General features: G+C 42.6%; 1 protein-coding gene across 1 annotated transcript in view; it reads right to left on the bottom strand.

Moving 5' to 3' along the window:
- The window catches only part of LOC136707669 (B-cell scaffold protein with ankyrin repeats-like), a 55,206-nt gene extending 34,363 nt beyond the window's left edge, over nucleotides 1-20,843 (bottom strand). Inside the window, exons 1-4 of the mRNA XM_066681874.1 lie at nucleotides 20,753-20,843; nucleotides 18,442-18,837; nucleotides 4,084-4,190; nucleotides 1,212-1,350 (exon numbers count right to left, since the gene is read on the bottom strand). Coding sequence (XP_066537971.1) covers nucleotides 1,212-1,350; nucleotides 4,084-4,190; nucleotides 18,442-18,837; nucleotides 20,753-20,765 — 655 coding nt within the window. The 5' untranslated portion in view covers nucleotides 20,766-20,843. The remainder of the gene's footprint in view (nucleotides 1-1,211; nucleotides 1,351-4,083; nucleotides 4,191-18,441; nucleotides 18,838-20,752) is intronic.
- Between the last annotated feature and the right edge of the window lie 1,602 nt (nucleotides 20,844-22,445).

Raw genomic sequence — 22,445 nt, 5'->3', positions numbered from 1 at the left:
CTAGAGCCTTCCCTGGAATCACTGGGGCGCAAGGCAGGAACACACACAGGGCGACACACAATCACACATTCACTCACACCTATGGACACTTTGAGTCACCAATCCACCAACCAGTGTGTGTTTTTGGACTGTGGTAGGAGACCAGAGCACCCAGAGGAGACCCACATGGGGAGATTACACAACGCTTACAGGGGTTGGACAATGAACACCTGGTTTTAGACCACAATAATTTATTAGTCTGGTGTAGGGCCTCCTTTTGCGGCCAATTCAGGTCAATTCGTCTTGGGAATGACATATACAAGTCCTCCACAGTGGTCAGAGGGATTTGAAGCCATTCTTCTTGCAGGATTGTGGCCAGGTCTCTACGTGATGCTGGTGGAGGAAAACGTTTCCTGACTCGCTCCTCCAAAACACCCCAAAGTGGCTCAATAATATTTAGATCTGGTGACTGTGCAGGCCATGGGAGATGTTCAACTTCACTTTCATGTTCATCAAACCAATCTTTCACCAGTCTTGCTGTGTGTATTGGTGCATTGTCATCCTGATACACGGCGCCGCCTTGTCACTGCGAATGTCACTGGCCATTGCATTATCTGTGCTATAATATGTAAAATATACCTTAGATAGCTTAGACAGATACCTTAGTTCCAACAAAGTGTGTTCTATTATTTATTACCTCCAGGCTTAGAGCTGCATATACATTTCATGGCCAAAAATGTATGGCCACCTCTTCATCCAAAATGTTTTCTGCCTCTAGTCTTCTGGGAAGGCTTTTAGACAGGTACTGTAACACGGCGGTGAAGATTTCTGTGGCATTCAGCCATAAGACCATTAGTCAGGGAGGCACTGATATTGGATCACAAACATGACTCCAGCTCATTCCAAAGGTAATGGAGTTAGCGCCATCAGTCCAGTGAACGTAGTTCCACTGTTCAACAGCCAGTGTCAGTGCCTCTACCCTATGCTTAGGTTTGGGCAGAAGGGGAAATAAGCTTATGTGCAGCTACTCCAGAGCATCCTGTTTGGTTTCCCTCTTTCTAGAAAGATTGTACAAGCTGTGTGTGCTGATTTATCTATAAGGTGGTGTTCAAAGAAGAAGAATAGTCCTCCTAAGGCCTTATGTCAGTACATTTGTTGACTCACTGCAATCACAACCTAGAAAGCCTCAGGGCCCCTTCATAAGCATATTCAGCTGGGAGTGTGTCTGTTACCTGCAGCCTCCACTCGGAGGGTGTTCTCGTTCCAGTTCACCGGCTTCACTCTCGCTTTCTCTTTGGCCCCACTGAACTCCACCTCACAGTCTTTACCAGCCACTGACTCCCGCAGGAGCAGGAAAACCTCCCCTGGATTCTGTGAAGATAAAATTATAATAACGGCCGTATTTATAATAGCAAAGATCACAGCACGTTCATCCATGCAGAAAGATGCTTTAACTAAGATGGAACCGTGTTTGACATTTTAACACCTAAGTAATCAACATCTGTGAGTGGGAGTCTAAAACAATAACATATCAAAGATTATAGGTCATTTTTAACATTTGGTTTCGGATCAAGGCAGTAATGAGATACTAATTATATTTTTTTCATAAAAGCTACTAAGTTAAGGAATATTTTTTCAGGTCCTCTGAATTTTATTGTAGGGTGGCACGGTGGCACAGCAGGTAGTGTCGCAGTCACACAGCTCCAGGGGCCTGGAGGTTGTGGGTTCGGTTCCCGCTCCGGGTGACTGTCTGTGAGGAGTTGGTGTGTTCTCCCTGTGTCCACGTGGGTTTCCTCCGGGTGCTCCGGTTTCCTCCCACAGTCCAAAAACACACGTTGGTAGGAGGATTGGCGACTCAAAAGTGTCCGTAGGTGTGAATGAATGTGTGTGTGTGTCTGTGTTGCCCTGTGAAGGACTGGCGCCCCCTCCAGGGTGTATTCCCGCCTTGCGCCCAATGATTCCAGGTAGGCTCTGGACCCACCGCGACCCTGAACTGGATAAGCGGTTACAGATAATGAATTAATTAATTTTATTGTCTACTAATCTCCAAATATCTTCTGAAAATGTTTTTTTTTTTTACTGTGTCAGGATTCTGGTCTGTTCCTCCTTGTTTTGTCTCTCTTGTTTTGTGTGTTTATAGTTCTCTTTGTACCTCAGTCTCAAGTCTTTGCCCTTTGCCATGTTCCTTTCTCTCAGGTGATTCTCTTGCCCTTGTCTTGGCAACACCCCTTACCTTAGGTGACTTCCAAAGGTGTTTCTCAGTCTATTGAAATTTATAAGCCATGTCTCAGTCTTATGTTATTTTGGCATTCTTTTCATTGTTAGTGTATGTTACATTTGAGGTCTCTTGGTTTGTGTCATTTGAGTTTTAGGTTTTGATTCCATCTTTGTTTTTTTTTAGATCTGTGTTGTCCTTGTTATTTTTAGATTACAATACTCACAACTCTGTTGTATTAAGTCTTGTTATTCTTTGTCTCTGGCTTTGTGTCAAAAATTACTTGGTTGTAGTTAATTATTCTTGCTTATTTCTTGATCGTGTATCTTTCTGTATATTAAAGAGCTATTTTTACGTTTATTTTTATGAGGCATTCAAGTAAACGTGGAGATGTTTACTTCGGTCTCCACACTGGTCCCAGAACCCTCGTGACAGACTGGAAATAAATTGGGAATGGTTTCTGACTTTTGCACAGTACTATAATTAGTAATGTAGTGGTCGCAAATAATAATAAAAAATGTTTTTATTTCATATTTCAGTGTTCTCCCTTGTAGAGAAATCATGTTGGAATGGCATATTTTAACGCAGGTATTATTAACATGGCTGTTTATTAATCAATACCCCGTCCCTCCCAAACCCATGAACACACGCACACTTGATAACAAAAGAGAGCCTCAGAGATGAGATGCAGATGCTAATGTCCCTCATCTGATTTGAATGTGGTTATTCAACTCAGCAAGGAGAGTTATTTTATTATGACCTAGGGCTGCACCGAAAAAATTAGATGGCAGTAATAAAGATTAAGTCTGGTTTTGTTCCTCAGCTTTCAAGTTCATCAAGGAGAGCAATATTAGCGTTAATAACTCTTTAAATCTCTATTTCTCACTATCATGACCACATGCTTTACATATTTCAAAATAGCAGCTGAAAAATACACTTCAGGAGAAATAACTAATTAATAAGTTTGGAGTTTGAGTCTGGGGTTAAAATTCATATGTCAGTGATTCAACTAAATTATCCTGCAGCATCTACAAATGCTTTGTTTCAAATCAGCTGTTGCTAGATTAGAAAGACTCTACAGACCAGAACTCCCATTAGTCGGATATGAAACCTGTGCAGTGACAACATTTTATCAAACAAACTCACAGAGCTACATATTTGAGAATGGCCCACTAGCCAATGCCTGGCATATGTGTCACGCCCTTGTCCTGTCGTGTCTGTTTTCCCTGCCATGTGCTCACTTAGCACATGGGTCTGTTTGTTATTGTCTGTGTCTCCGCCCTAGTCCTACTCCGCCTACTCCAGTTATGTTAATATAGGGAGGATAGATTTTTAGAGTCATTAAAAGGAGACGTATACCAATTTTCCACAGGTCAGCACAGTTTCCTGGGTTCTTGGGAAATTAATGTGATGTGTTTTGTTCAAAATACCATAAGGTTTAAGCAAAACAGTGCCATTCCCTGTCTATACAGTCGTAGCCTGTTTTTCTGTGCCTGTTCTTTTAAATGAGAATGAGCCACACACAGATCACCACAGCCTCTAGTGTAGAGCAGCAATGCATGCAAAAGCTCATTTCTTTTCGCCATTTTTGCTCTGTTCTCTTATTTTCTCCACTCATTGTGTCTGATTTAGCCCTTGCCTCTGACTTTTTTCACCCTCACATGGAAGTGACAATCATAGCTACGATTGTAGATAGAATAAAAGTTGTTTTTGTAATTTTTATGTTGTAATACAATACAGAATATATAACTTATGTAAAATGGGAGCAAAATCAGAATGGTTTGTTTGAACCCAGCCCACAAAAGACTGACTCCTTGTCTTATTCCCAAGTTTATGGGATGGTAAGATGATCTCCCTCATAACCTAACATAATCCATTCCTCTTCTTACCTCACAGGGAACACGGTTAGGGAGGAGCAGCAGAGTACATTTTGTGGATGAAATACCAGCAGACAGCTTTCTCTCCAGTCCTGGGTTTATTTCTGACATCCGTCTACCTGTAAACAAACAAAACCAAGCACAACACAGCCATTATTCATGTTATTCTTCATGACATAAACGCATGTGTAACTAGATTTGCCATCAGGCTGGTCTTTGTTGAGCATCCCTGGGTATCAGTGAGTCTTTAACATGCTGCTGTTGTTCCTGTTTCACCCTGTGATGGGGTTACCACAGAGGATCAATTTATCTGCACAGTCAAATTAGCACAGGTTTTACACCAGATGCCCTTCCTGACACACCTCTCTCATCCCACCCAGGCTTGAGGCCAGCACTGGGAGTGAACTGGCCAGTGCAAACCCCTGTGGCTGGGCAGCAGACACACAAACCACACACCAAACTCAATGCAGTTAACCCGAGGGGTTGACCATATCCTGGACCTCCAATATGCTGCAGTGACATCGGGTCAAAAGGTCATGTCTGTCATGGCAATGTGCTTTAACTAGTGTGAATGTCAGTAAGCCCTACTTATAGGCTATTCCATTTTAATGACGAGCCCTTTGTTAGTCTGGGAGTAAAACGCCTGTCACTGGGGGAAAATGCTATGGCTGGGTGTCAGCCTATGTTTTGCTATAGCTGTTTGTCATGAGCGGTGATCGTTTTAATATTTTGCTTGCCCCACAAAGACTCTCTACTGGTTTTATATTCATAAACATAAAAAATAAAAAACCTCAGTTATATTATTTTGCCGTACAGTGAAGCAGGCCTAGCAAACATGATTCATCTCTCTTGTCTGGCTGATTAAAATGCTGTGTGATCAGAGAAAAGCTGATTTCCCACAGATGTGATTCTGTGTTCATCAGTCAGATTACACAGGGATTAAAGCTGCAAAAAATATGATCTGGCTAAAATTTTTTCAGAAGTAGTAAGAAGGCTTTAAGTTAACCCTTATATAAGTACTCAAGACCAATGATGCTTTAAGAGAAAAAGATGCTTTTGAAAAGCTTCAAGAAAACCAAGCATTATTTTTAATTTAAGTGAGTCCCATGTCAGAATACAAGACTAAATAAACTCTTAGGTGTTCAAATAATATTTAAAGCATTTTTGTGTAACATTGTAATTTGTCGTTCTATAGTAACTGTTGTGTAGTATTAAAAATGACAATTTCTCGTTATATATTCAGTACTGTGCAAATGTTTAAGGCATATGCAACAAAATTTTGGAAAGTAAAGATGACTTCACTTGAAAGAAAAAGACAACAATGTGCAGTAAAAATTAATAAACAAAATAAAGTCAGTATTATACGTGACAACCATTTTTTTTGTTTGTTTGTTTTTTTTGTCCTAGGTACATTTTATACGGTTTTATGAAGAAATGGTAGTTTTACAGAGAGTCTTGGAGAATCTGCCACAGTTCTTTAAAGAAGTTGGATTGTCACACTTCATTTTTCAAGCAAAAACTCAGAAGCCTTCATTATGTTTTTTTTGTTTTTTTTAATTATTGAACGTAACTGGGCGGCATGGTGGTGCAGCAGGTAGTGTCGCAGTCACACAGCTCCAGGGACCTGAAGGTTGTGGGTTCGATTCCCGCTCCAGGTGACTGTCTGTGAGGAGTGTGGTGTGTTCTCCCTGTGTCCGCGTGGGTTTCCTCTGGGTGACTGTCTGTGAGGAGTGTGGTTTGTTCTCCCTGTGTCCGCGTGGGTTTCCTCTGGGTGACTGTCTGTGAGGAGTGTGGTGTGTTCTCCCTGTGTCCGCGTGGGTTCCTCCGGGTGCTCCGGTTTCCTCCCACAGTCCAAAAACACATGTTGGTAGGTGGATTGGTGTCTCAAATGTGTCCATAGGTGTGAGTGTGTGAGTGAATTTGTGAGTGTGTGTGTTGCCCTTTGAAGCACCTGCGCCCCCTTCAGGGTGTATTCCCGCCTTGTGCCCAATGATTCCAGGTAGGCTCTGGACCCACCACTACCTTGAACTGGATAAGTGCTTGCAGAGAATGAATGAATGAATGTAACATTTTTTCAATAAGTTGCTTTCTTTACAGACATAAAATTATAATTTTTTAACATTATTATTATTATTATTAAAGTAAATCTAAAATGTTTTTGTACCGACTCAATAATACAGAATTCATAAAATAAATATCGATATCAGAATTTTTACTCAAACAATACGGTGCCTAAAACCTTTGCACAGTACTCTGTGAGTGTAGCTGTAGGTGCAGTGGCTCTGACTCCAGGAGTGAATGATGGGAAGGAAACTGTTTCAGATGCAGTGGCTCAGACTGAATAAGTGAAGGATGAGTAGGAGGAGGAGAAGGAGGAGAGATATTTAGCAGGTGCCGTAACCCTGACTCCAGTGGTGGAGGATGTGGCTGCAGCAGGTTACGGTGGCTCTAGTTCCAGGAGTGGAAAATGAGAAGACAGAGAGGACCTTCAAAGCTGCCCTCAGTTTCCTTTCTTTCTGTTACCAAAAAAAGTATTTGGCATATGCTTCAAAATCTGATTCTAGTGTCGTAAGTCTGTACCTCTTTATCCACTTGACCCAGCTCCTCAGATTTCACTGCATTTCATGAGGCTTTAGCCAAGGTGTTGACCACAATTCAGACTTATTGGTGCAGAATCAGTGATGGTGTCAACAAGGACCTAGAGGTGATGATTTTATTGTGGAGGCGATGAAGTTTCTGAGCTGTAAACGTTCCGCAAACAGGGCTTCTTCTCCAATCTATAGACTTGTTCACAGCAAAGAAGATGCATCTTCCCACAGATCATGTGTCGGAATACTACAGGTCTTGCTAATGAATATCAAGATGGTGGTCCAATTCCTAACAGCGAGTGAGTATGTGAGTGAGTAACAAGCCAGTTCCAGACACTTGGCATCTAAGGGTGTTTTCACACCTGCGTAATCTCAGAGTCTTCCCCTTGGATTTGATGGTTTTCAAACAGGGAAAACTGCCAGCACACCAAACTATGTCACAGTAAACTAGGTGAGATTGTTCTCACAAATACTTTGTCAAATCTGACTGGGGCAGGAGCAAGAAGGTCCTGTGTTCTTGACTAGTGCTGCTCTATTTCTCCATTTAGCAGCTAAACTAACTCTGTTTACCTGCTCTGATTTGTCCAATGTGCAAAGCTACCTTCAGGAGTTGTTTAGCTGCATACACCTTATATTTGGGTTGGATCGGGGTTGAATCATTTTCTTACCAGAGAAAATGAACCGCACCCGAGTCCACATCAAAGGGCATAAGGGTTTTTCACACCTGCCCAAGCGAACTGCACCAAGGGAGAAAACGAACCTGAGTTTGGACTGGTGTTAAAACACTCTAAGCATTTGTACAAGCATTTGTGAATTACTTTAATCAAAGTTGATTTTTTATGATTATATATTTGCAATGATTACTTGGTGGGGGTGAAACTACTGGACATAATGTGTCAAAGCAGGGCCTTGTATCATCAACATGAAGTGGTTGCTGGTGGGGGTCAGGGACTTAATTTGGCCTTAAATCACTGAATGGTTTAAATCACTCTGTGGTGTTCTGGGTAATGCTGGGGTTCAACTCCATGCTGGGTAATCACATCATACTGCACTCAGGCAAGACCTCTAATGCCCTGATTGCTCTGTAATTCGATTACTGGTCTGGATAGGAGTGTCTTCATAATGCACAAATGTTGGATATTGATGTAAATAAACAATTAACAGTTTTGCAACTTGCTTAGGAACTCTTTACATTTGCCTATCTTGGTAGCCTTTGGAATACATTGGTGTATTCCTTGAACTTTTCGGATCCTCTTTGTTGAGCAGCTGTATTCACTGCACCAGTGAGGGCCTACAGAAGCCAGATCAGGAGATTTGGATTTGCATACTGTATGATAAGAGGTGGGTCTTATGTATCAGGAAGACTGCACATTTACATGTGACATGCTACAGGCTCAAATACACACCTGCTGTCACGCCTGTATCTGCGGACGCCTCGCTTCCTTCCTCACTGCAGGACACTCTGCCACTTGAGTATGGGAAAGACTCAGAGAACTTCAAATCCCATGATTCAGCTGATGGTCACCTGACAGCACTAACCAATAGAACTCCTCTCACACGTTCCAAGTCACCCGAGTTCTAATTCACAGCTGTTTCGGTTTTAGCTCAATTACTCACTCACTATATAAACCCGGACTCTTGCTTTCACTCGTTGCGAAGTATTGCTAACTCATGTTACGTACCGAGCGACCTTTATCTCTGAAAGCTTACCCGTGTATGACCCTTGCTTACGTTTCTCTGGACTCTGTGTTTTGGATTACGGACTGTTACTATTTACTACTTCGTGTGTCTGACCCTAGCCTATCCCTCACTATTCTTTGGATTGCCCCTTTTGTTGTAATTGTCTTCTCTCTACGGTGTGCTTTGCACATCCTGAAAGTAAAGCTCTTTTTGTTAAACACCCGCGAGCGTCTCTGTTGTTTACCAAGCCTGACAGAATACTTCGCCTTTAAAATGCAGACGGCGGGTTCTGGTGATCTAACAACTGCGATCGGTAACCAAGGTCAGTTGTTAGGAGAACATCACTCGATATTGCAACAATTGTCTGAGTCGGTCACTCTATTGAGACAACAGCAGAGCCAGCAACAAGATCAGATGGCGGTGATTTCTGAACATTTAAAGAATCTCGTTCTCCAGCGACCTTTTGCGCCTCGGCTCGAGCCTCCGTCAAACTCGAGTGAAGTTTCACCTGTTTCTGTTCCATCATCTCCTTATAGCGTGAGTAAACCGGAAAAGTATGACGGTTGTATGGACAAATGTCGGGGATTTTTGTTGCAATGCTCATTATATTTCAATAGCTCCCCTCCATGCTCTGATTTCGCTCGGATATCATTTCTAATATCGCGCTTAACTGGTAAAGCTCTCGATTGGGCTACGGCTGTTTGGCCTAACATACAGAGCATTTCCTATGATCGTTTTGAAAAGGCTTTAAGACTGTTTTTGATCGTCCTAATGAGGGGAGATCTAATGGCGAAATAATCGCAAAGATTCGTCAAGGCAGCAGATCGGTGGCTGACTATGTTCTAGAATTCCGTATCCTCGCTGTTGGTAGCGGCTGGAATGAACCAGCATTAATCATTGTTTTTCGTAACGGACTTAACGGGGATATCCAGTCGGAATTAGCCTGTCGGGATGAGAATCTCTCATTGGAAGGATTATTTGACCTGGCTATTCGTCTGGACCATCTTTTAGGTGCTCGTAGAAGTCGCAATAGTGGAAAGACATCCCAGGTTACCCACATTCCTAACTCATGGCAACAGCACCACAGGGTAACTACGACACCTGGTACTTACACTCATCAATCATCTGAGTATCCTATTCCCATGCAATGTGATTCGTCACGGCTTAAACCAGAGGAGAGGCTTCACCGTCAAGACAACGGTTTATGCATAGACTGTGGCGCAGATGATCACGTTCTTCGTCAGTGTTCAACTCTGCCACGCAAAGATCAAGCACCTCTCCCTGGAAAGCACGCGACATATCAACAGACAAGATGGGTGAGTACCATCACAAAGGGACTCATTTCGAGGTCATTCACTATTCCAGTGGACATTCACTGCTCTCAGGTTTTTTCTTCTATATTTCCAGCGTTGATTGACTCAGGAGCAGAGGGAAACTTCATCACAGCGGCTGTGGTGAAGGAATTGAAGATTCCTGTTATTTCCATGGAGCAATCTCTACAAATATCAACTATTGATGGAGACCCTCTAGGAACTGGTTTGGTGTCCCAAATGACTGCTCCTGTACTGTTAGAGACCAGTGCTTTGCATAAAGAAAAGATCAGTTTCTTTGTTATAGACTCATCAGACTACCCTGTAATTTTGGGCTTACCCTGGTTAGTGAAACACAATCCGGTTATCTCTTGGTCCAAAAGGGAGATTTTGTCTTGGTCTCTGCACTGTTTTAAGCATTGTCTTTCCAAACCCCAGATCAATATTCGTTCCACTTCTATTGAGAGCCCTGAGACTAGTATCCGGTGTGAGATTCCTCATGAATATAGAGATATTAGTGAAGTATTCAGCAAAGCCAAAGCCATGTCACTTCCCCCGCATCGTTCATACGATTGTACTATAGACCTCATAGAAGGAGCTAATCTTCCTAAAGCTCGAATTTATCCACTTACACAAAAGGAAAATCAATCTATGGAGGAGTACATAAAGGAAGCCTTACAACAGGGTTTTATTCGTCCCTCTACTTCACCAGTATCGGCGGGATTTTTCTTTGTAGAGAAAAAGGATGGGGGTTTGAGACCCTGCATTGATTATAGAGGCTTAAATCAAATAACGAAGAAGTTTACCTACCCTTTACCCTTAGTGCCTGAAGCATTGGAACAAATTAGAGGAGCAAGTGTTTTTACTAAACTAGACCTCCGTAGCGCTTATAATCTAATAAGAATTAAGGAGGGAGATGAATGGAAAACAGCTTTTTCAACCAGCAATGGACATTATGAGTATCTAGTAATGCCTTTTGGTCTGGCAATCGCGCCTTCGGTCTTCCAGTCGTTTATTAATGATGTTTTGAGAGAGATGCTGGGAAAGTTTGTTATCGCATATTTAGACGATATATTAATTTACTCACCGGACATTAAGACACATGTTCAACACGTTCGTCAAGTCCTCAAGAGACTACTAGACAACCAGCTATACATAAAAAGAGAAAAATGTGAGTTCCATGTACCCAGAATCTCTTTCCTAGGATATATAATAAGTAATCAAGGGGTAGTCATGGACGACAATAAGGTGGACGCTGTTATTAACTGGCCAGTTCCCACTACCATAAAGGGTCTACAAAGTTTTTTGGGTTTCGCTAACTTTTACCGCCGTTTTATTAGAGATTATAGCGCAATTGCGGCCCCTTTGACCTCATTACTTAAAGGGTCCCCTAGAAAACTCCAATGGAACAGTTCTGCTAGCACTGCCTTCCAAAAGCTTAAAGAAGCTTTTACCACAGCACCCATCCTTCATCATCCCAATCCGAAGATGCCTTTCGTGGTGGAAGTAGATGCGTCCGATGTCGTGATTGGAGCAGTTCTCTCCCAACGTTCAGAAAATGATAAGAAATTACATCCCGTAGCATTTTATTCCCATAAATTAACGTCTACGGAGAGAAATTACGGTATAGGGGACAGGGAATTATTAGCCATCAAATTGGCTCTCGAGGAATGGCGTCATTGGTTGGAGGGGTCACTACATCCCTTCTTAGTTTTAACGGATCATAAGAACTTAGAATACTTACGTAATGCAAAAAGACTCAATCCCCGTCAGGCTCGTTGGTCTCTTTTGTTTTCACGTTATCAATTTACCATTACTTACCGCCCGGGTTCGCGTAATACAAAAGCTGATACTCTGTCTAGACAATTTGTCATGGAGGAGGACTTGGAGAAACAGACGGAAGAAATACTGTCACCCGGGGTGGTAGTAGCTGCAGTTCGATGGGAGATCGATGATAGAATTGATAAGGCATTAGAAAACATGAATATTCCTTCTCAGTGCCCTGTCAACAAGAAATATGTCCCTTTGGAATTCCGAGATTGTTTAATCTCGTGGGCTCATTCTTCAATTTCCTCTGGTCATCCTGGAGAGAAACGTACTCAGGAACTCGTAAAAGCTAGGTATTGGTGGGAGAACATGTCAGTCGATATTCACCGTGTGGTTGCCTCTTGTTCAGTTTGCGCACAATGCAAGACACCAAAGACTTTACCTGCCGGGAAGTTGCATCCATTACCTGTTCCAAACCGTCCATGGTCTCACATCGCAATTGACTTTATCACTGACTTACCTCTTTCACAACAATTCACCACTATATTAACAGTGGTAGATAGGTTCTCTAGAGCGGTGAGGTTTATCCCATTTTCTCAGATTCCTACAGCCTTCGAAACAGCAGAAGCTTTGTTTAATTATGTGTTCAGACTGTTTGGGATTCCGGAAGACATTGTGTCAGACCGTGGTCCACAGTTTACGTCCCAGGTTTGGTCCGCATTCTTTGAACATTTGGGAGTAAACGTAAGCTTAACTTCTGGTTACCATCCTCAGTCCAATGGACAATGTGAAAGGGTTAACCAGGAATTGGGTAAATTTCTTAGAGTATATTGCTACAGGAACCAGACAGAATGGGTTCGTTTCCTCCCTTGGGCCGAAATGGCACAAAATTCCCTTGTTAACTCCACAACAGGTATCACACCATTTGAATGTGTGTTGGGCTATCAACCTCCTATCATGCCTTGGACAGCGGTGACTACTGAAGTTCCTGCTGTGGACAATTGGATGAAAAAAAGTGAACAGGTATGGGAACTTACTCATCAGCATATCGAAAGAGTGATAGTAAGATATAAGGACTTTGCAGATCGTCACAGGAAGGAGACTCCAGTTTATCAGCCAGGAGATCGGGTCTGGCTTTCTACAAGGGACTTTAGATCTGAAGGTGGTTGTAAAAAACTGACCTCTAAATATATTGGTCCGTTTAAAATTATTGAAAGAATCAATGATGTTACATATAAGTTGGACTTACCTAAACAATATAAGGTTTCTAGATCTTTTCATGTGTCCCTTTTAAAGCCTGTGGTTCCAGGTCCGTTGGACGAAGCAATACCAGGTGAGACACCTCCGCCTCCGGTGTTCATGGATGGAGATCCGGTGTACCAGGTTCGTGGTTTGCTGGATTCCAGGAGGAGGAGTGGTCAACTGGAATACCTGGTAGACTGGGAGGGTTATGGTCCGGAGGAGAGGAGTTGGGTTCCTGCCAAAGATGTTCTGGATCCTGCTTTAGTTTTAGATTTTCACCATCTCCACCCTGACAAACCAGCCCCTCGTCCTAGAGGACGTCCCAGGTATCAACCACTTGTTTCGGGCAGGGTGCCTACTGCTCGACGTTCTGGAAGTCGTCGTGGGAGGACTTCTTCAGGTCAACGCTCTCGTGACTCGGGTGGTTCAAGAAGCTTACCTGTTCGTTCCGGTGCGAGGCGTCCTGTTCGACCTCGTCCTTCAACTACGCCGGACTCCTTGGGGGGGGTACTGTCACGCCTGTATCTGCGGACGCCTCGCTTCCTTCCTCACTGCAGGACACTCTGCCACTTGAGTATGGGAAAGACTCAGAGAACTTCAAATATGGGTCAGGTGACCCATGATTCAGCTGATGGTCACCTGACAGCACTAACCAATAGAACTCCTCTCACACGTTCCAAGTCACCCGAGTTCTAATTCACAGCTGTTTCGGTTTTAGCTCAATTACTCACTCACTATATAAACCCGGACTCTTGCTTTCACTCGTTGCGAAGTATTGCTAACTCATGTTACGTACCGAGCGACCTTTATCTCTGAAAGCTTACCCGTGTATGACCCTTGCTTACGTTTCTCTGGACTCTGTGTTTTGGATTACGGACTGTTACTATTTACTACTTCGTGTGTCTGACCCTAGCCTATCCCTCACTATTCTTTGGATTGCCCCTTTTGTTGTAATTGTCTTCTCTCTACGGTGTGCTTTGCACATCCTGAAAGTAAAGCTCTTTTTGTTAAACACCCGCGAGCGTCTCTGTTGTTTACCAAGCCTGACACCTGCTGAAAAGCAGCTTCTGGTTATAACTTTCTGAACAAGTAACAATGGTGAATACACAGGCATTCAGTCATTATTAGTAATTAAATATTTCAGTTTGAGGAGCCAAAGTCAGAAAATCTCATGTATCCATTGAACTCCAACATTTTTCCTGTGAATAATGACGGAATATAAATCAAACCACATAATTTGCAATAACCGTGTTAATAATACCCGGGAATGGCATTACCTTAAGATAAAAAGACTGATCCTTATCACAATCTGGAAACATAAAACTTCAAACACAATAGCCCAAAAACAAAAGATCGCCTATTTTCATTTGATTAGATATTTACAATAACATTCTGGACATAAGTCGTCACAGCACTGCGGCACTGAGCAAGAATCCCCTCCAAAGTAAACACCAGTGAAAAAAGTGTCAGTGCAAATAAATTGTGTGAGCTGTCAGGGCTACTTCCTCAGACATCAGAGCAGTACACAGCGTTCTCATGGAAACAGGTGACAGACTAAGCAGGCTTTATCACGGCAAAATGGAGCTGTCTAGCTGTGAGAGAATGAGCTGTAGAGCTAGAGCATAGGTTACTGCCACACAAAGCTGCTCCATTGTTTAGGATATATTTGGACATATCTAGTGGAAGGCAGACATAAGCTCTTCAGAGTGAAGTTGCACTCTTTTTATATGAAGTCACCATATACACACAGTATTTACTGCATCCCTTATATCACTATGGAGTTTTGTATTCATGACCCATGCGTGGAGCTGTTAAACCTATACACTGAATTATGAACACCTATGGGGACCATTCCATTCTCTCAGCTGCACTGACCACACAGGAGCACTTTGTAGTTCTACAATGACAGACTGTTGTTCATCTGTTTCTCTGCATGCATTCTTCATCCTGCTCTTCAATGGTCAGGAACACCATAGGACCCCCAAAGAGCAGGAATAATTTGAGGATTTGGGTGGTGGATCATGCTTAGTGTTGTGTCTGATCTATTTTACCAGCACAACATACACTAGCACATGACCACGATGTCAATGTCACTGCAGCACTAAGCACGATCCACCACCCAAATCATACCTGCTCTGTGGTGGTCATTACGGGTTCCTGACCATTGAAAAGCAGGGTTAAATGGGGATAAGAAAGTTTGCAGGGAAACAAGTGGACTACAGTGTTCAGTGTACTTACCAATAGTCTGTATTAGAACACTTGCCTCACTGAGACATTTAATATATATAGTAAATAAATAATTTACTATTCCAAAATATAAAGCACATATCAATATTGAACCACTAATATTTAATTAGCAATTCCCACACTGCTATTGACATTGACTGACAGTCCTGCCTAAGTCAACAGTAATAAAAATCCGAACACCTGTGTCCTATTACATTCAAGGTTAAAGTTTACCTGAATGTATGGCTGAAGCTGGTTGAGGGAAATGTCAGAGATTTGTGTGTGGGAGAGAGTGAGAGTGCATTAGTGAGGGCTTTGAGCAGAACGCAGTGTATATGCTGCCAAATGTCTGTATGCGAGTGCAGGAAAAGAATGGAAATGTTAATGAGAACGGCTCTGCTCTAACTTGTTCCGGAGAGCTGGGCCCGCTGTGCACAAAAGGTAGCAGCATTGAGCCGAGTTCTGATAATGTTTCAGCAGTCATTTCACCTCAAAGGCCAAACTAACACTTTGTAGCCTGGTCAGTTATAATCAGTCATTAATTATGGCAGACTTCAGGCAACAGACAGAAATACCTTATTGGACTTGCACAAGGCACTGCGTGTGAGTGCACTTGAATGAGGTGAAATGAGAAAAAGAAATGACTGCTGTGAATTTCCAACCAGTGAAAATGTAAAATGACTTATACATTATAAATGTATATTAACATAATTAGCAGTTGAAACTTTAATATGTGGTTGTTCTAATGAGCTGTATAGATTTATGAGCTTAGTATGCCACGGTATGTTTCCATTTCGCTGTGTTAATCTGCTAGGTTTTGTTGTGAATGTTGATTTTCTCCCAAACTTTTAGTTATTGCCAATGCTTCCGCCCACTTGCTAGTACTCCAGCAATCACACAATGCCATCAATACTTGGAAGAGAACATTGACAGCAAACTGCCCAACGGCTTACACATTTTCAGTGGACTTATCATGATGAGTGATGAGGGTGAAGGGAAGGGCAATCCATCTCTCCCAGAAAGAGCAAGGTCAAGAGATATTCTTTTTCGACTCTTCGACACAAACAGCAACGGTATCATTGGCAATCAGACTCTCAATGACTCAGTGATAGGGCCGATGCTGCCTTTTGCAGGTTGTAAGCTGGTCACTAGAACAGAAACAAACTGTTACACTTGTAGTATCTGCTTCTCAGATGCAAGGGTGTTATCTTGGTATGATGCCCTTGAACTCGAGATTATTGAAGGTGGTGCTTTGAGGTGTGTTATTCCCTTGTATGTGTTGTTAAATGCGCCTATTTTCACTGCTGTACAACACAAAACACTGAATCCTAAGAAATGGTGACTTTTTGAAAACAAATATCAGCGTTTGACACTTTTTCATTCATTCATTCATTCATTATCTGTAAGCGCTTATTCAGTTCAGGGTCGCGGTGGGTCCAGAGTCTACCTGGAATCATTGGGCGCAAGGTGGGAATACATCCTGAAGGGGGCGCCAGTCCTTCACAGGGCAACACACACACACACTCACACCTAGGACATTTTTGAGTCGCCAATCAACCTACCAACGTGTGTTTTTGGACTGTGGAAGGAAACCGGAGCACCCGGAGGAAACCCACGCGGACACAGGGAGAACACACCAACTCCTCACAGACAGTCACCAGGAGAAACCCACACGGACACAGGGAGAACACACCAACGCCTCACAGACAGTCACCCGGAGGAAACCCACGCAGACACAGAGAGAACACGCCACACTCCTCACAGACAGTCACCCGGAGGAAACCCACGCAGACACAGGAAGAACACACCAACTCCTCACAGACAGTCACCCGGAGAAAACCCACGCTGACACAGGGAGAACACACCAAACTCCTCACAGACAGTCACCCGGAGGAACCCACATGGACACATGGAGAACACACCACACTCCTCACAGACAGTCACCCGGAGGAAACCCACGCAGACACAGGGAGAACACACCAAACTCCTCACAGACAGTCACCTGGAGGAAACCCACGCAGACACAGAGAGAACACACCACAATCCTCACAGACAGTCACCCGGAGGAAACCCACGCAGACACAGGTAGAACACACCAAACTCCTCACAGACAGTCACCCGGAGGAAACCCATGCAGACACAGGGAGAACACACCACACTCCTCACAGACAGTCACCCGGAGGAAACCCACGCAGACACAGGGAGAACACACCACACTCCTAAAGATAATTTGGTAGTAATTGTGGGTCATTTCTATCAGTCCATAAGAATAAAAAGAAATGATCAACAGTGCAGAGTGCATTTTTAAATGTTAAAAACCTGATGCTAAAATCCTCGAGGTATAAAATAAATACATTCTGTAGCTGTAATTGCAACCAGCTGTAACCAAATAACCAAAAAAAATCGTATTTAATTCTACACAAAGTTGATCACATAGTCGTTGAGATTTTCTTGTGGGAAAAGTCTGAGTTCCTGTACTGATTGTGTACTGAAATGTGTAAAAACATATTCACTGCAGTTGTGGCAACTGGGCCCAGATCAGTAAGTATTGCTACACTTAGTCCAGTAGAGTACAGTAGGCCTAATTCTTATCACATTTTTGAAATGATCATATACTTGTTGAGCACCAGTCATATTTGTATCATAGACATAACAGTGAATTGTAGTTTATTACTATGAAAATGTTTAACCTTGAAGCTATCCGAGTGATGATTGCTGCATTTTCCTGAGTACTCTTCCTGTGGATAAAGCACTGTGGTGTAGTTATGGAGGGATGGTAATTGGCTTGTCAGGTCTTGGGGGGATAATGAAGATTCAAACATGTGGAAAATGGCTCCCTCTCCGGTCCCCTCCCCACTCACACTGCTCTGTAATTACAGGCCTCGGGATCACCAATCACGTTGGCAGAATGTAAACCTGATTAATTTCCTCTAGTGCTGTTTAACCTGCTGCGCCAAGTTATTTAGCACAGTGAGACTTCTGCAACAGGGGTGATACTTCCTTCAGCTGGGTGGAAATGTAATTTAATGTGGGCGTTTAGAGTAATGCAGTCAGGGGTTTTATTAAACTGAACTCTTCCTTGTATTTCAGTGTTCAAAGCATGTGCTGTTTCTCTAATGTGGCCTACACTTAGGTGTACTGCTCTCTCGGGCCTGCTCTAGGTGTGCCATTACAAAGCATTATCATCAGCACGGCTCTTTCCAGTAAACTTTCAAAGAAGACCAAATCCATATCATTCAATGTTGGGGTCGTCACTACAAACCCAACCCACGCAGCCACACACAAACACATCTGCCCTTCCTTATTTTTCCTTGTTGAGCACTTGGAAGCTCCTCATCATCTGGTAAAGTCAGTAAATCATCATCAACAAACAAGAAGCTAATAATTAACTGAGGCACAATAATGAATGTTATTATTGGGATGCTTGCCCACATTTGCCGCAGTAACAGCTTCTATTCTCTGGTAAGGCTTTACACCAAATGTAGATATATTCTAAAGCTAAAACCTTTGTTTGCATTTGATTGCAGTTCTGGATTCCTAACTTCATTCTACCTCACCTCTTCGGACGATCTCAGCCACGGCTGAATGGTACTCCTGGGCATCCTGCTCGCTGGATATTAGGAGGCACTCTTTTCCTTCCAGTGGAACAAGATCCAGCAGAGGTGCAAGGCTGTCCACTCCACAGAGCAGCACCACCACCCGCGCCTCTGGCTGCAGCACCCGGCTCAGGAAGGCGCGCCGCGTCTGGCACAGGCCCTCCAGCATGCCCCGCGACAGGATCAGCAGCTTGCACTTGTAGCCACTCAGCTGCTGGACATTGTCCCGCCGACTGGTTATCATAGCAATGTCGTAGCAGCAGATTCCAGCCTCTGGAATGGAGCCAGCCAGGAGCGAGCGCAGGTAGGACGCCCACTGCTCAGCCTCCAGCTCATAGATGATCAGGAGGTCTTCAGCTAGAACCCAAAGGGAGACAGGTGGTGGTGGGGGGGGGTGTTCCAAAAAACTTTGCAATGTATATATATAGGTAATAGTCCTTCCTTCCTCTTTTTGTATTTAGACATTGTGAGGCTGGGATGAAACTTATTATTTTAATCTGTATTTGATTTCATTTTTTATGTATTGCACAATCATTCAGTTGTATTTATAATACTCAAAATGTGACAAATAATCAAATTTTATGTTATTAAAAGGTTGTATCACAGCCCCTTTTTCACAAGTTTACACAGTTCCCTGGAGTATTAAGGAAACATCTCTGGCCTGTTTTAGTCAAAATACCACAAGGATCAAACCTCAGTAGTGTTCTACCTCTGTATAAACAGCACTGTTCAGAACCCACATTTTCCTTGAATATGTGCCTCTGTTTACTCCAAACGTGAGGCACCCAGGAGTGAGGAGCGATAAGCAGAAGCATTGTTTTTGGATCCAATTTTGCTTTATTCACTTTTTTTTCCCTTTCTCTTTTATACCATAGGTCTTCAGTGCCCTTTTTTCTTACCCATGCTTGTTGTGTTTGTTTTTTTACCATTTCACCTCGTCTTTGTGCTCTCATGTAAATGCTGGTTTAGCCATTTTATCTGGAGGGGCTCAGACGAGGAGGTTGGACCAATCTTAAGTGTCTGTCATATATGTAAGATGCAGCAAAAAAAAAAGAGCCCCAGATCCAGAAATAAATGTTTCTTCACACTTACACACTTTTACAAACATAATACTTTAGGAAGTGATTCTTATGGGATCCAGGTGATTCTGTAACATTGTGTTATGACATGTTCCCACAAAATACAATATAGATATCCATCCATCCATCCATTATCTGTAAGCGCTTATCCAGTTCAGGGTTGCGGTGGGTCCAGAGCCTACCTGGAATCATTAGACGCAAGGCGGGAATACACCCTGCAGGGGGCGCCAGTTCTTCACAGGGCAACACACACACTCACATATTCACTCACACACTCACACCTATGGTCACTTTTAAGTCGCCAATCCACCTACTAACGTGTGATTTTGGACTGTGGGAGGAAACCGGAGCACCCGGAGGAAACCCACGCGGACACAGGGAGAACACACCAACTCCTCACAGACAGTCACCCGGAGCGGGAATAGAACCAACAACCTCCAGGTCCCTGGAGCTGTGTGGCTGCGCCACCGTGCCACCCACAGTATAGATAGTATTTCCAAAAAAATTTTCTGAATGGAAAATTGAAAAGCCTTGTATATGACAGGGATGATACATAACCCATGGCTTAAGATGTTCAGCAGTAATGATTATATGTTTTAACAACTAACAATCCCAAAAACCAATAACTTATGTTGAGAAACTCTACACCTGAATAATCTCAACACCAACAGAACTATATTCTCTGGTAAAAAGAACTGAATATGCAAACAGCAAAGTTACATATTAAAAGAAAAATAACTGAACTGAAATGTTGAATACCTATGAAACCATGTGATGTCTAAATGTGCTGATTATCAAATATGGATTTGAGATTTCAGTCAACAGTGCTTAATAAGATAAAACCAACTCTCTGTCCCAAGCTGAGCACTGTCAGATACCGTCATTAAGAAACATTGTGTACAACTAGAATTTACACTGATCATATGTCGTATATCCATTTAGTTCCTAATTCTACCTACCTTCTCTAGTCAAATGCAGCATACTCTTTGTACTTTTTGTCCAAAACCGTTCCTTGATCACTGCTAATGAGCAGGAAGTTCTGTGTCCAGATGATGTCACATTACAACTTACAATAATCAAGTTCAACAGCAGCCTGTTCTTGCTTTGACAAAGTTTGATAACCACATTATTCAGACTACTCCAGACAAAGCTGAATGATCATTATCTGAAGAGCTTAAATATCTGTAACTTACGTGTTTTGCTCATCTTTGGTTGCAGGTGGATGCGAGCGATGGTGTGGTCTTCTGAGGGTGAGGTGTGTGTGAACACACACAGGCTTCTTTGTGCTGGTATCTGCTCAGGCTGGGAGTTGCCACACAAATAAAGGATACAGGGATGAGTACGTGTTATGAGTGAAGGCAGGTAATAACCACAGCTTCCCCATTTACCACAGTATACACAAACATACACACACACACGCACACACAGGTACTATCACCTCAGTCTGCCCATAGTAAAATCCCCTGCTGTTAATCATTAAACCACTGATTTATTTACACAGCTGATTTTATGCTGTATTTCCCTGCTAACATTATATTGTAATTCAAGTGTCTCATTTCACTTGAACATGATTTTTGAAATAAAGGAAACACAGGAACAAATCAGGAAACAGCATTTTAGTGGGGGGATTCCCTCCAGAATATTTTACTTAGCTTTATTCACTTTTACTAAGTGAACGCAGCTACTTTAAGGTGCATCCCGATCTTCAGCTGTACATCACACAGCATGTATCATTTCCATAGAACAGCATGAAATGCAGCTGTACTCTGAAGCAGCTGCACATCAAGTTGTGCAGCTATAAAGCCTCAGCAGAACATAAGGTGAAGCGGATATTCAAAATCATGCCATGCCTGGTATGATTGCATGTGTGTTTCCTTGCATGATCCTGTGGAGGTCCTAAACATTAAGGGGAAAGGAGAACGGATGCAAAGCAAGTATGCAGAGCAACATGTGGACTACAGTCTGTAATTGTAGAGTGAACTGTGGAGCTGAGAGAGTGGACAGAAAAACAAGGTGGTCATCGTGTTATAGGTGATCAGTGTATATTTTAACGTATTGAGCTGGTTCAGACTCAGCTGTTAGCAACAAACTCAGTTGCTTTGCCGTATTGTCTAAGAACGTTTATGTGTTTTTAATAGACAAATGTGAATTTTACATTGTGTTTACTTATTTCACACAAGTATAGCCAATAAAAGAGGAGTTAAAGTACCCCCAGTCAATTTAACCTCATATTTGTTCATCAAAATGACACATTTACATGTTATTTCCTAGAAAAAATATTCTCTTTTGCCTTCAAAGTACGGATCTACCAATATTTAATTAGTCCCTGCCTCCATTTCTACTTAAGCCTGCAGCTCAACAGGCCCAATTTGTGAGTTGACAGGATTGGTTCCTTAAATCGGTGACATAAGAAACCCTGGCTGTCTGAATTTGCCCATTTGAGAATTACTTTGGGACACTGTAGTTTCAAAGAGGAAATGCTGTGCCCTGGCATTGACTGATTATATCATGCCTGATGCATGCTGTACTGCATAAATGCACCTCAGAGACATGCAAACAAGGCTAAGTTGATTTTCATTGGAGGATACTGGAAGCCTGTGCTAGTATTTCTCCTGCGGTGTTGCTATCAGTGTGTGAAGAGTAGGAGAAGAGGGTTGCATTGACAATTCAACACAATGGGCAGCACTTTGAACACATTTTATAAGTGGTCAGAAACTTGAAATTAACTCATGAAACAATAAAGTTACATTAAAACCAAACACACCACTGTTTTTCTTGTGAAATTACCAATAAGTTTGATGTGTCACATGACCCTATTCCTATTGAAAAAACAAAAGTTGGATCCCAAATTGCAGACTTCAAAATGGCCGCCACGGTCACCACCCA

This window comes from Hoplias malabaricus, chromosome 9, assembly GCF_029633855.1.
Source record: "Hoplias malabaricus isolate fHopMal1 chromosome 9, fHopMal1.hap1, whole genome shotgun sequence".
Taxonomy (NCBI): domain Eukaryota; kingdom Metazoa; phylum Chordata; class Actinopteri; order Characiformes; family Erythrinidae; genus Hoplias; species Hoplias malabaricus.
This window is presented reverse-complemented; position numbering and strand designations above follow the sequence as displayed.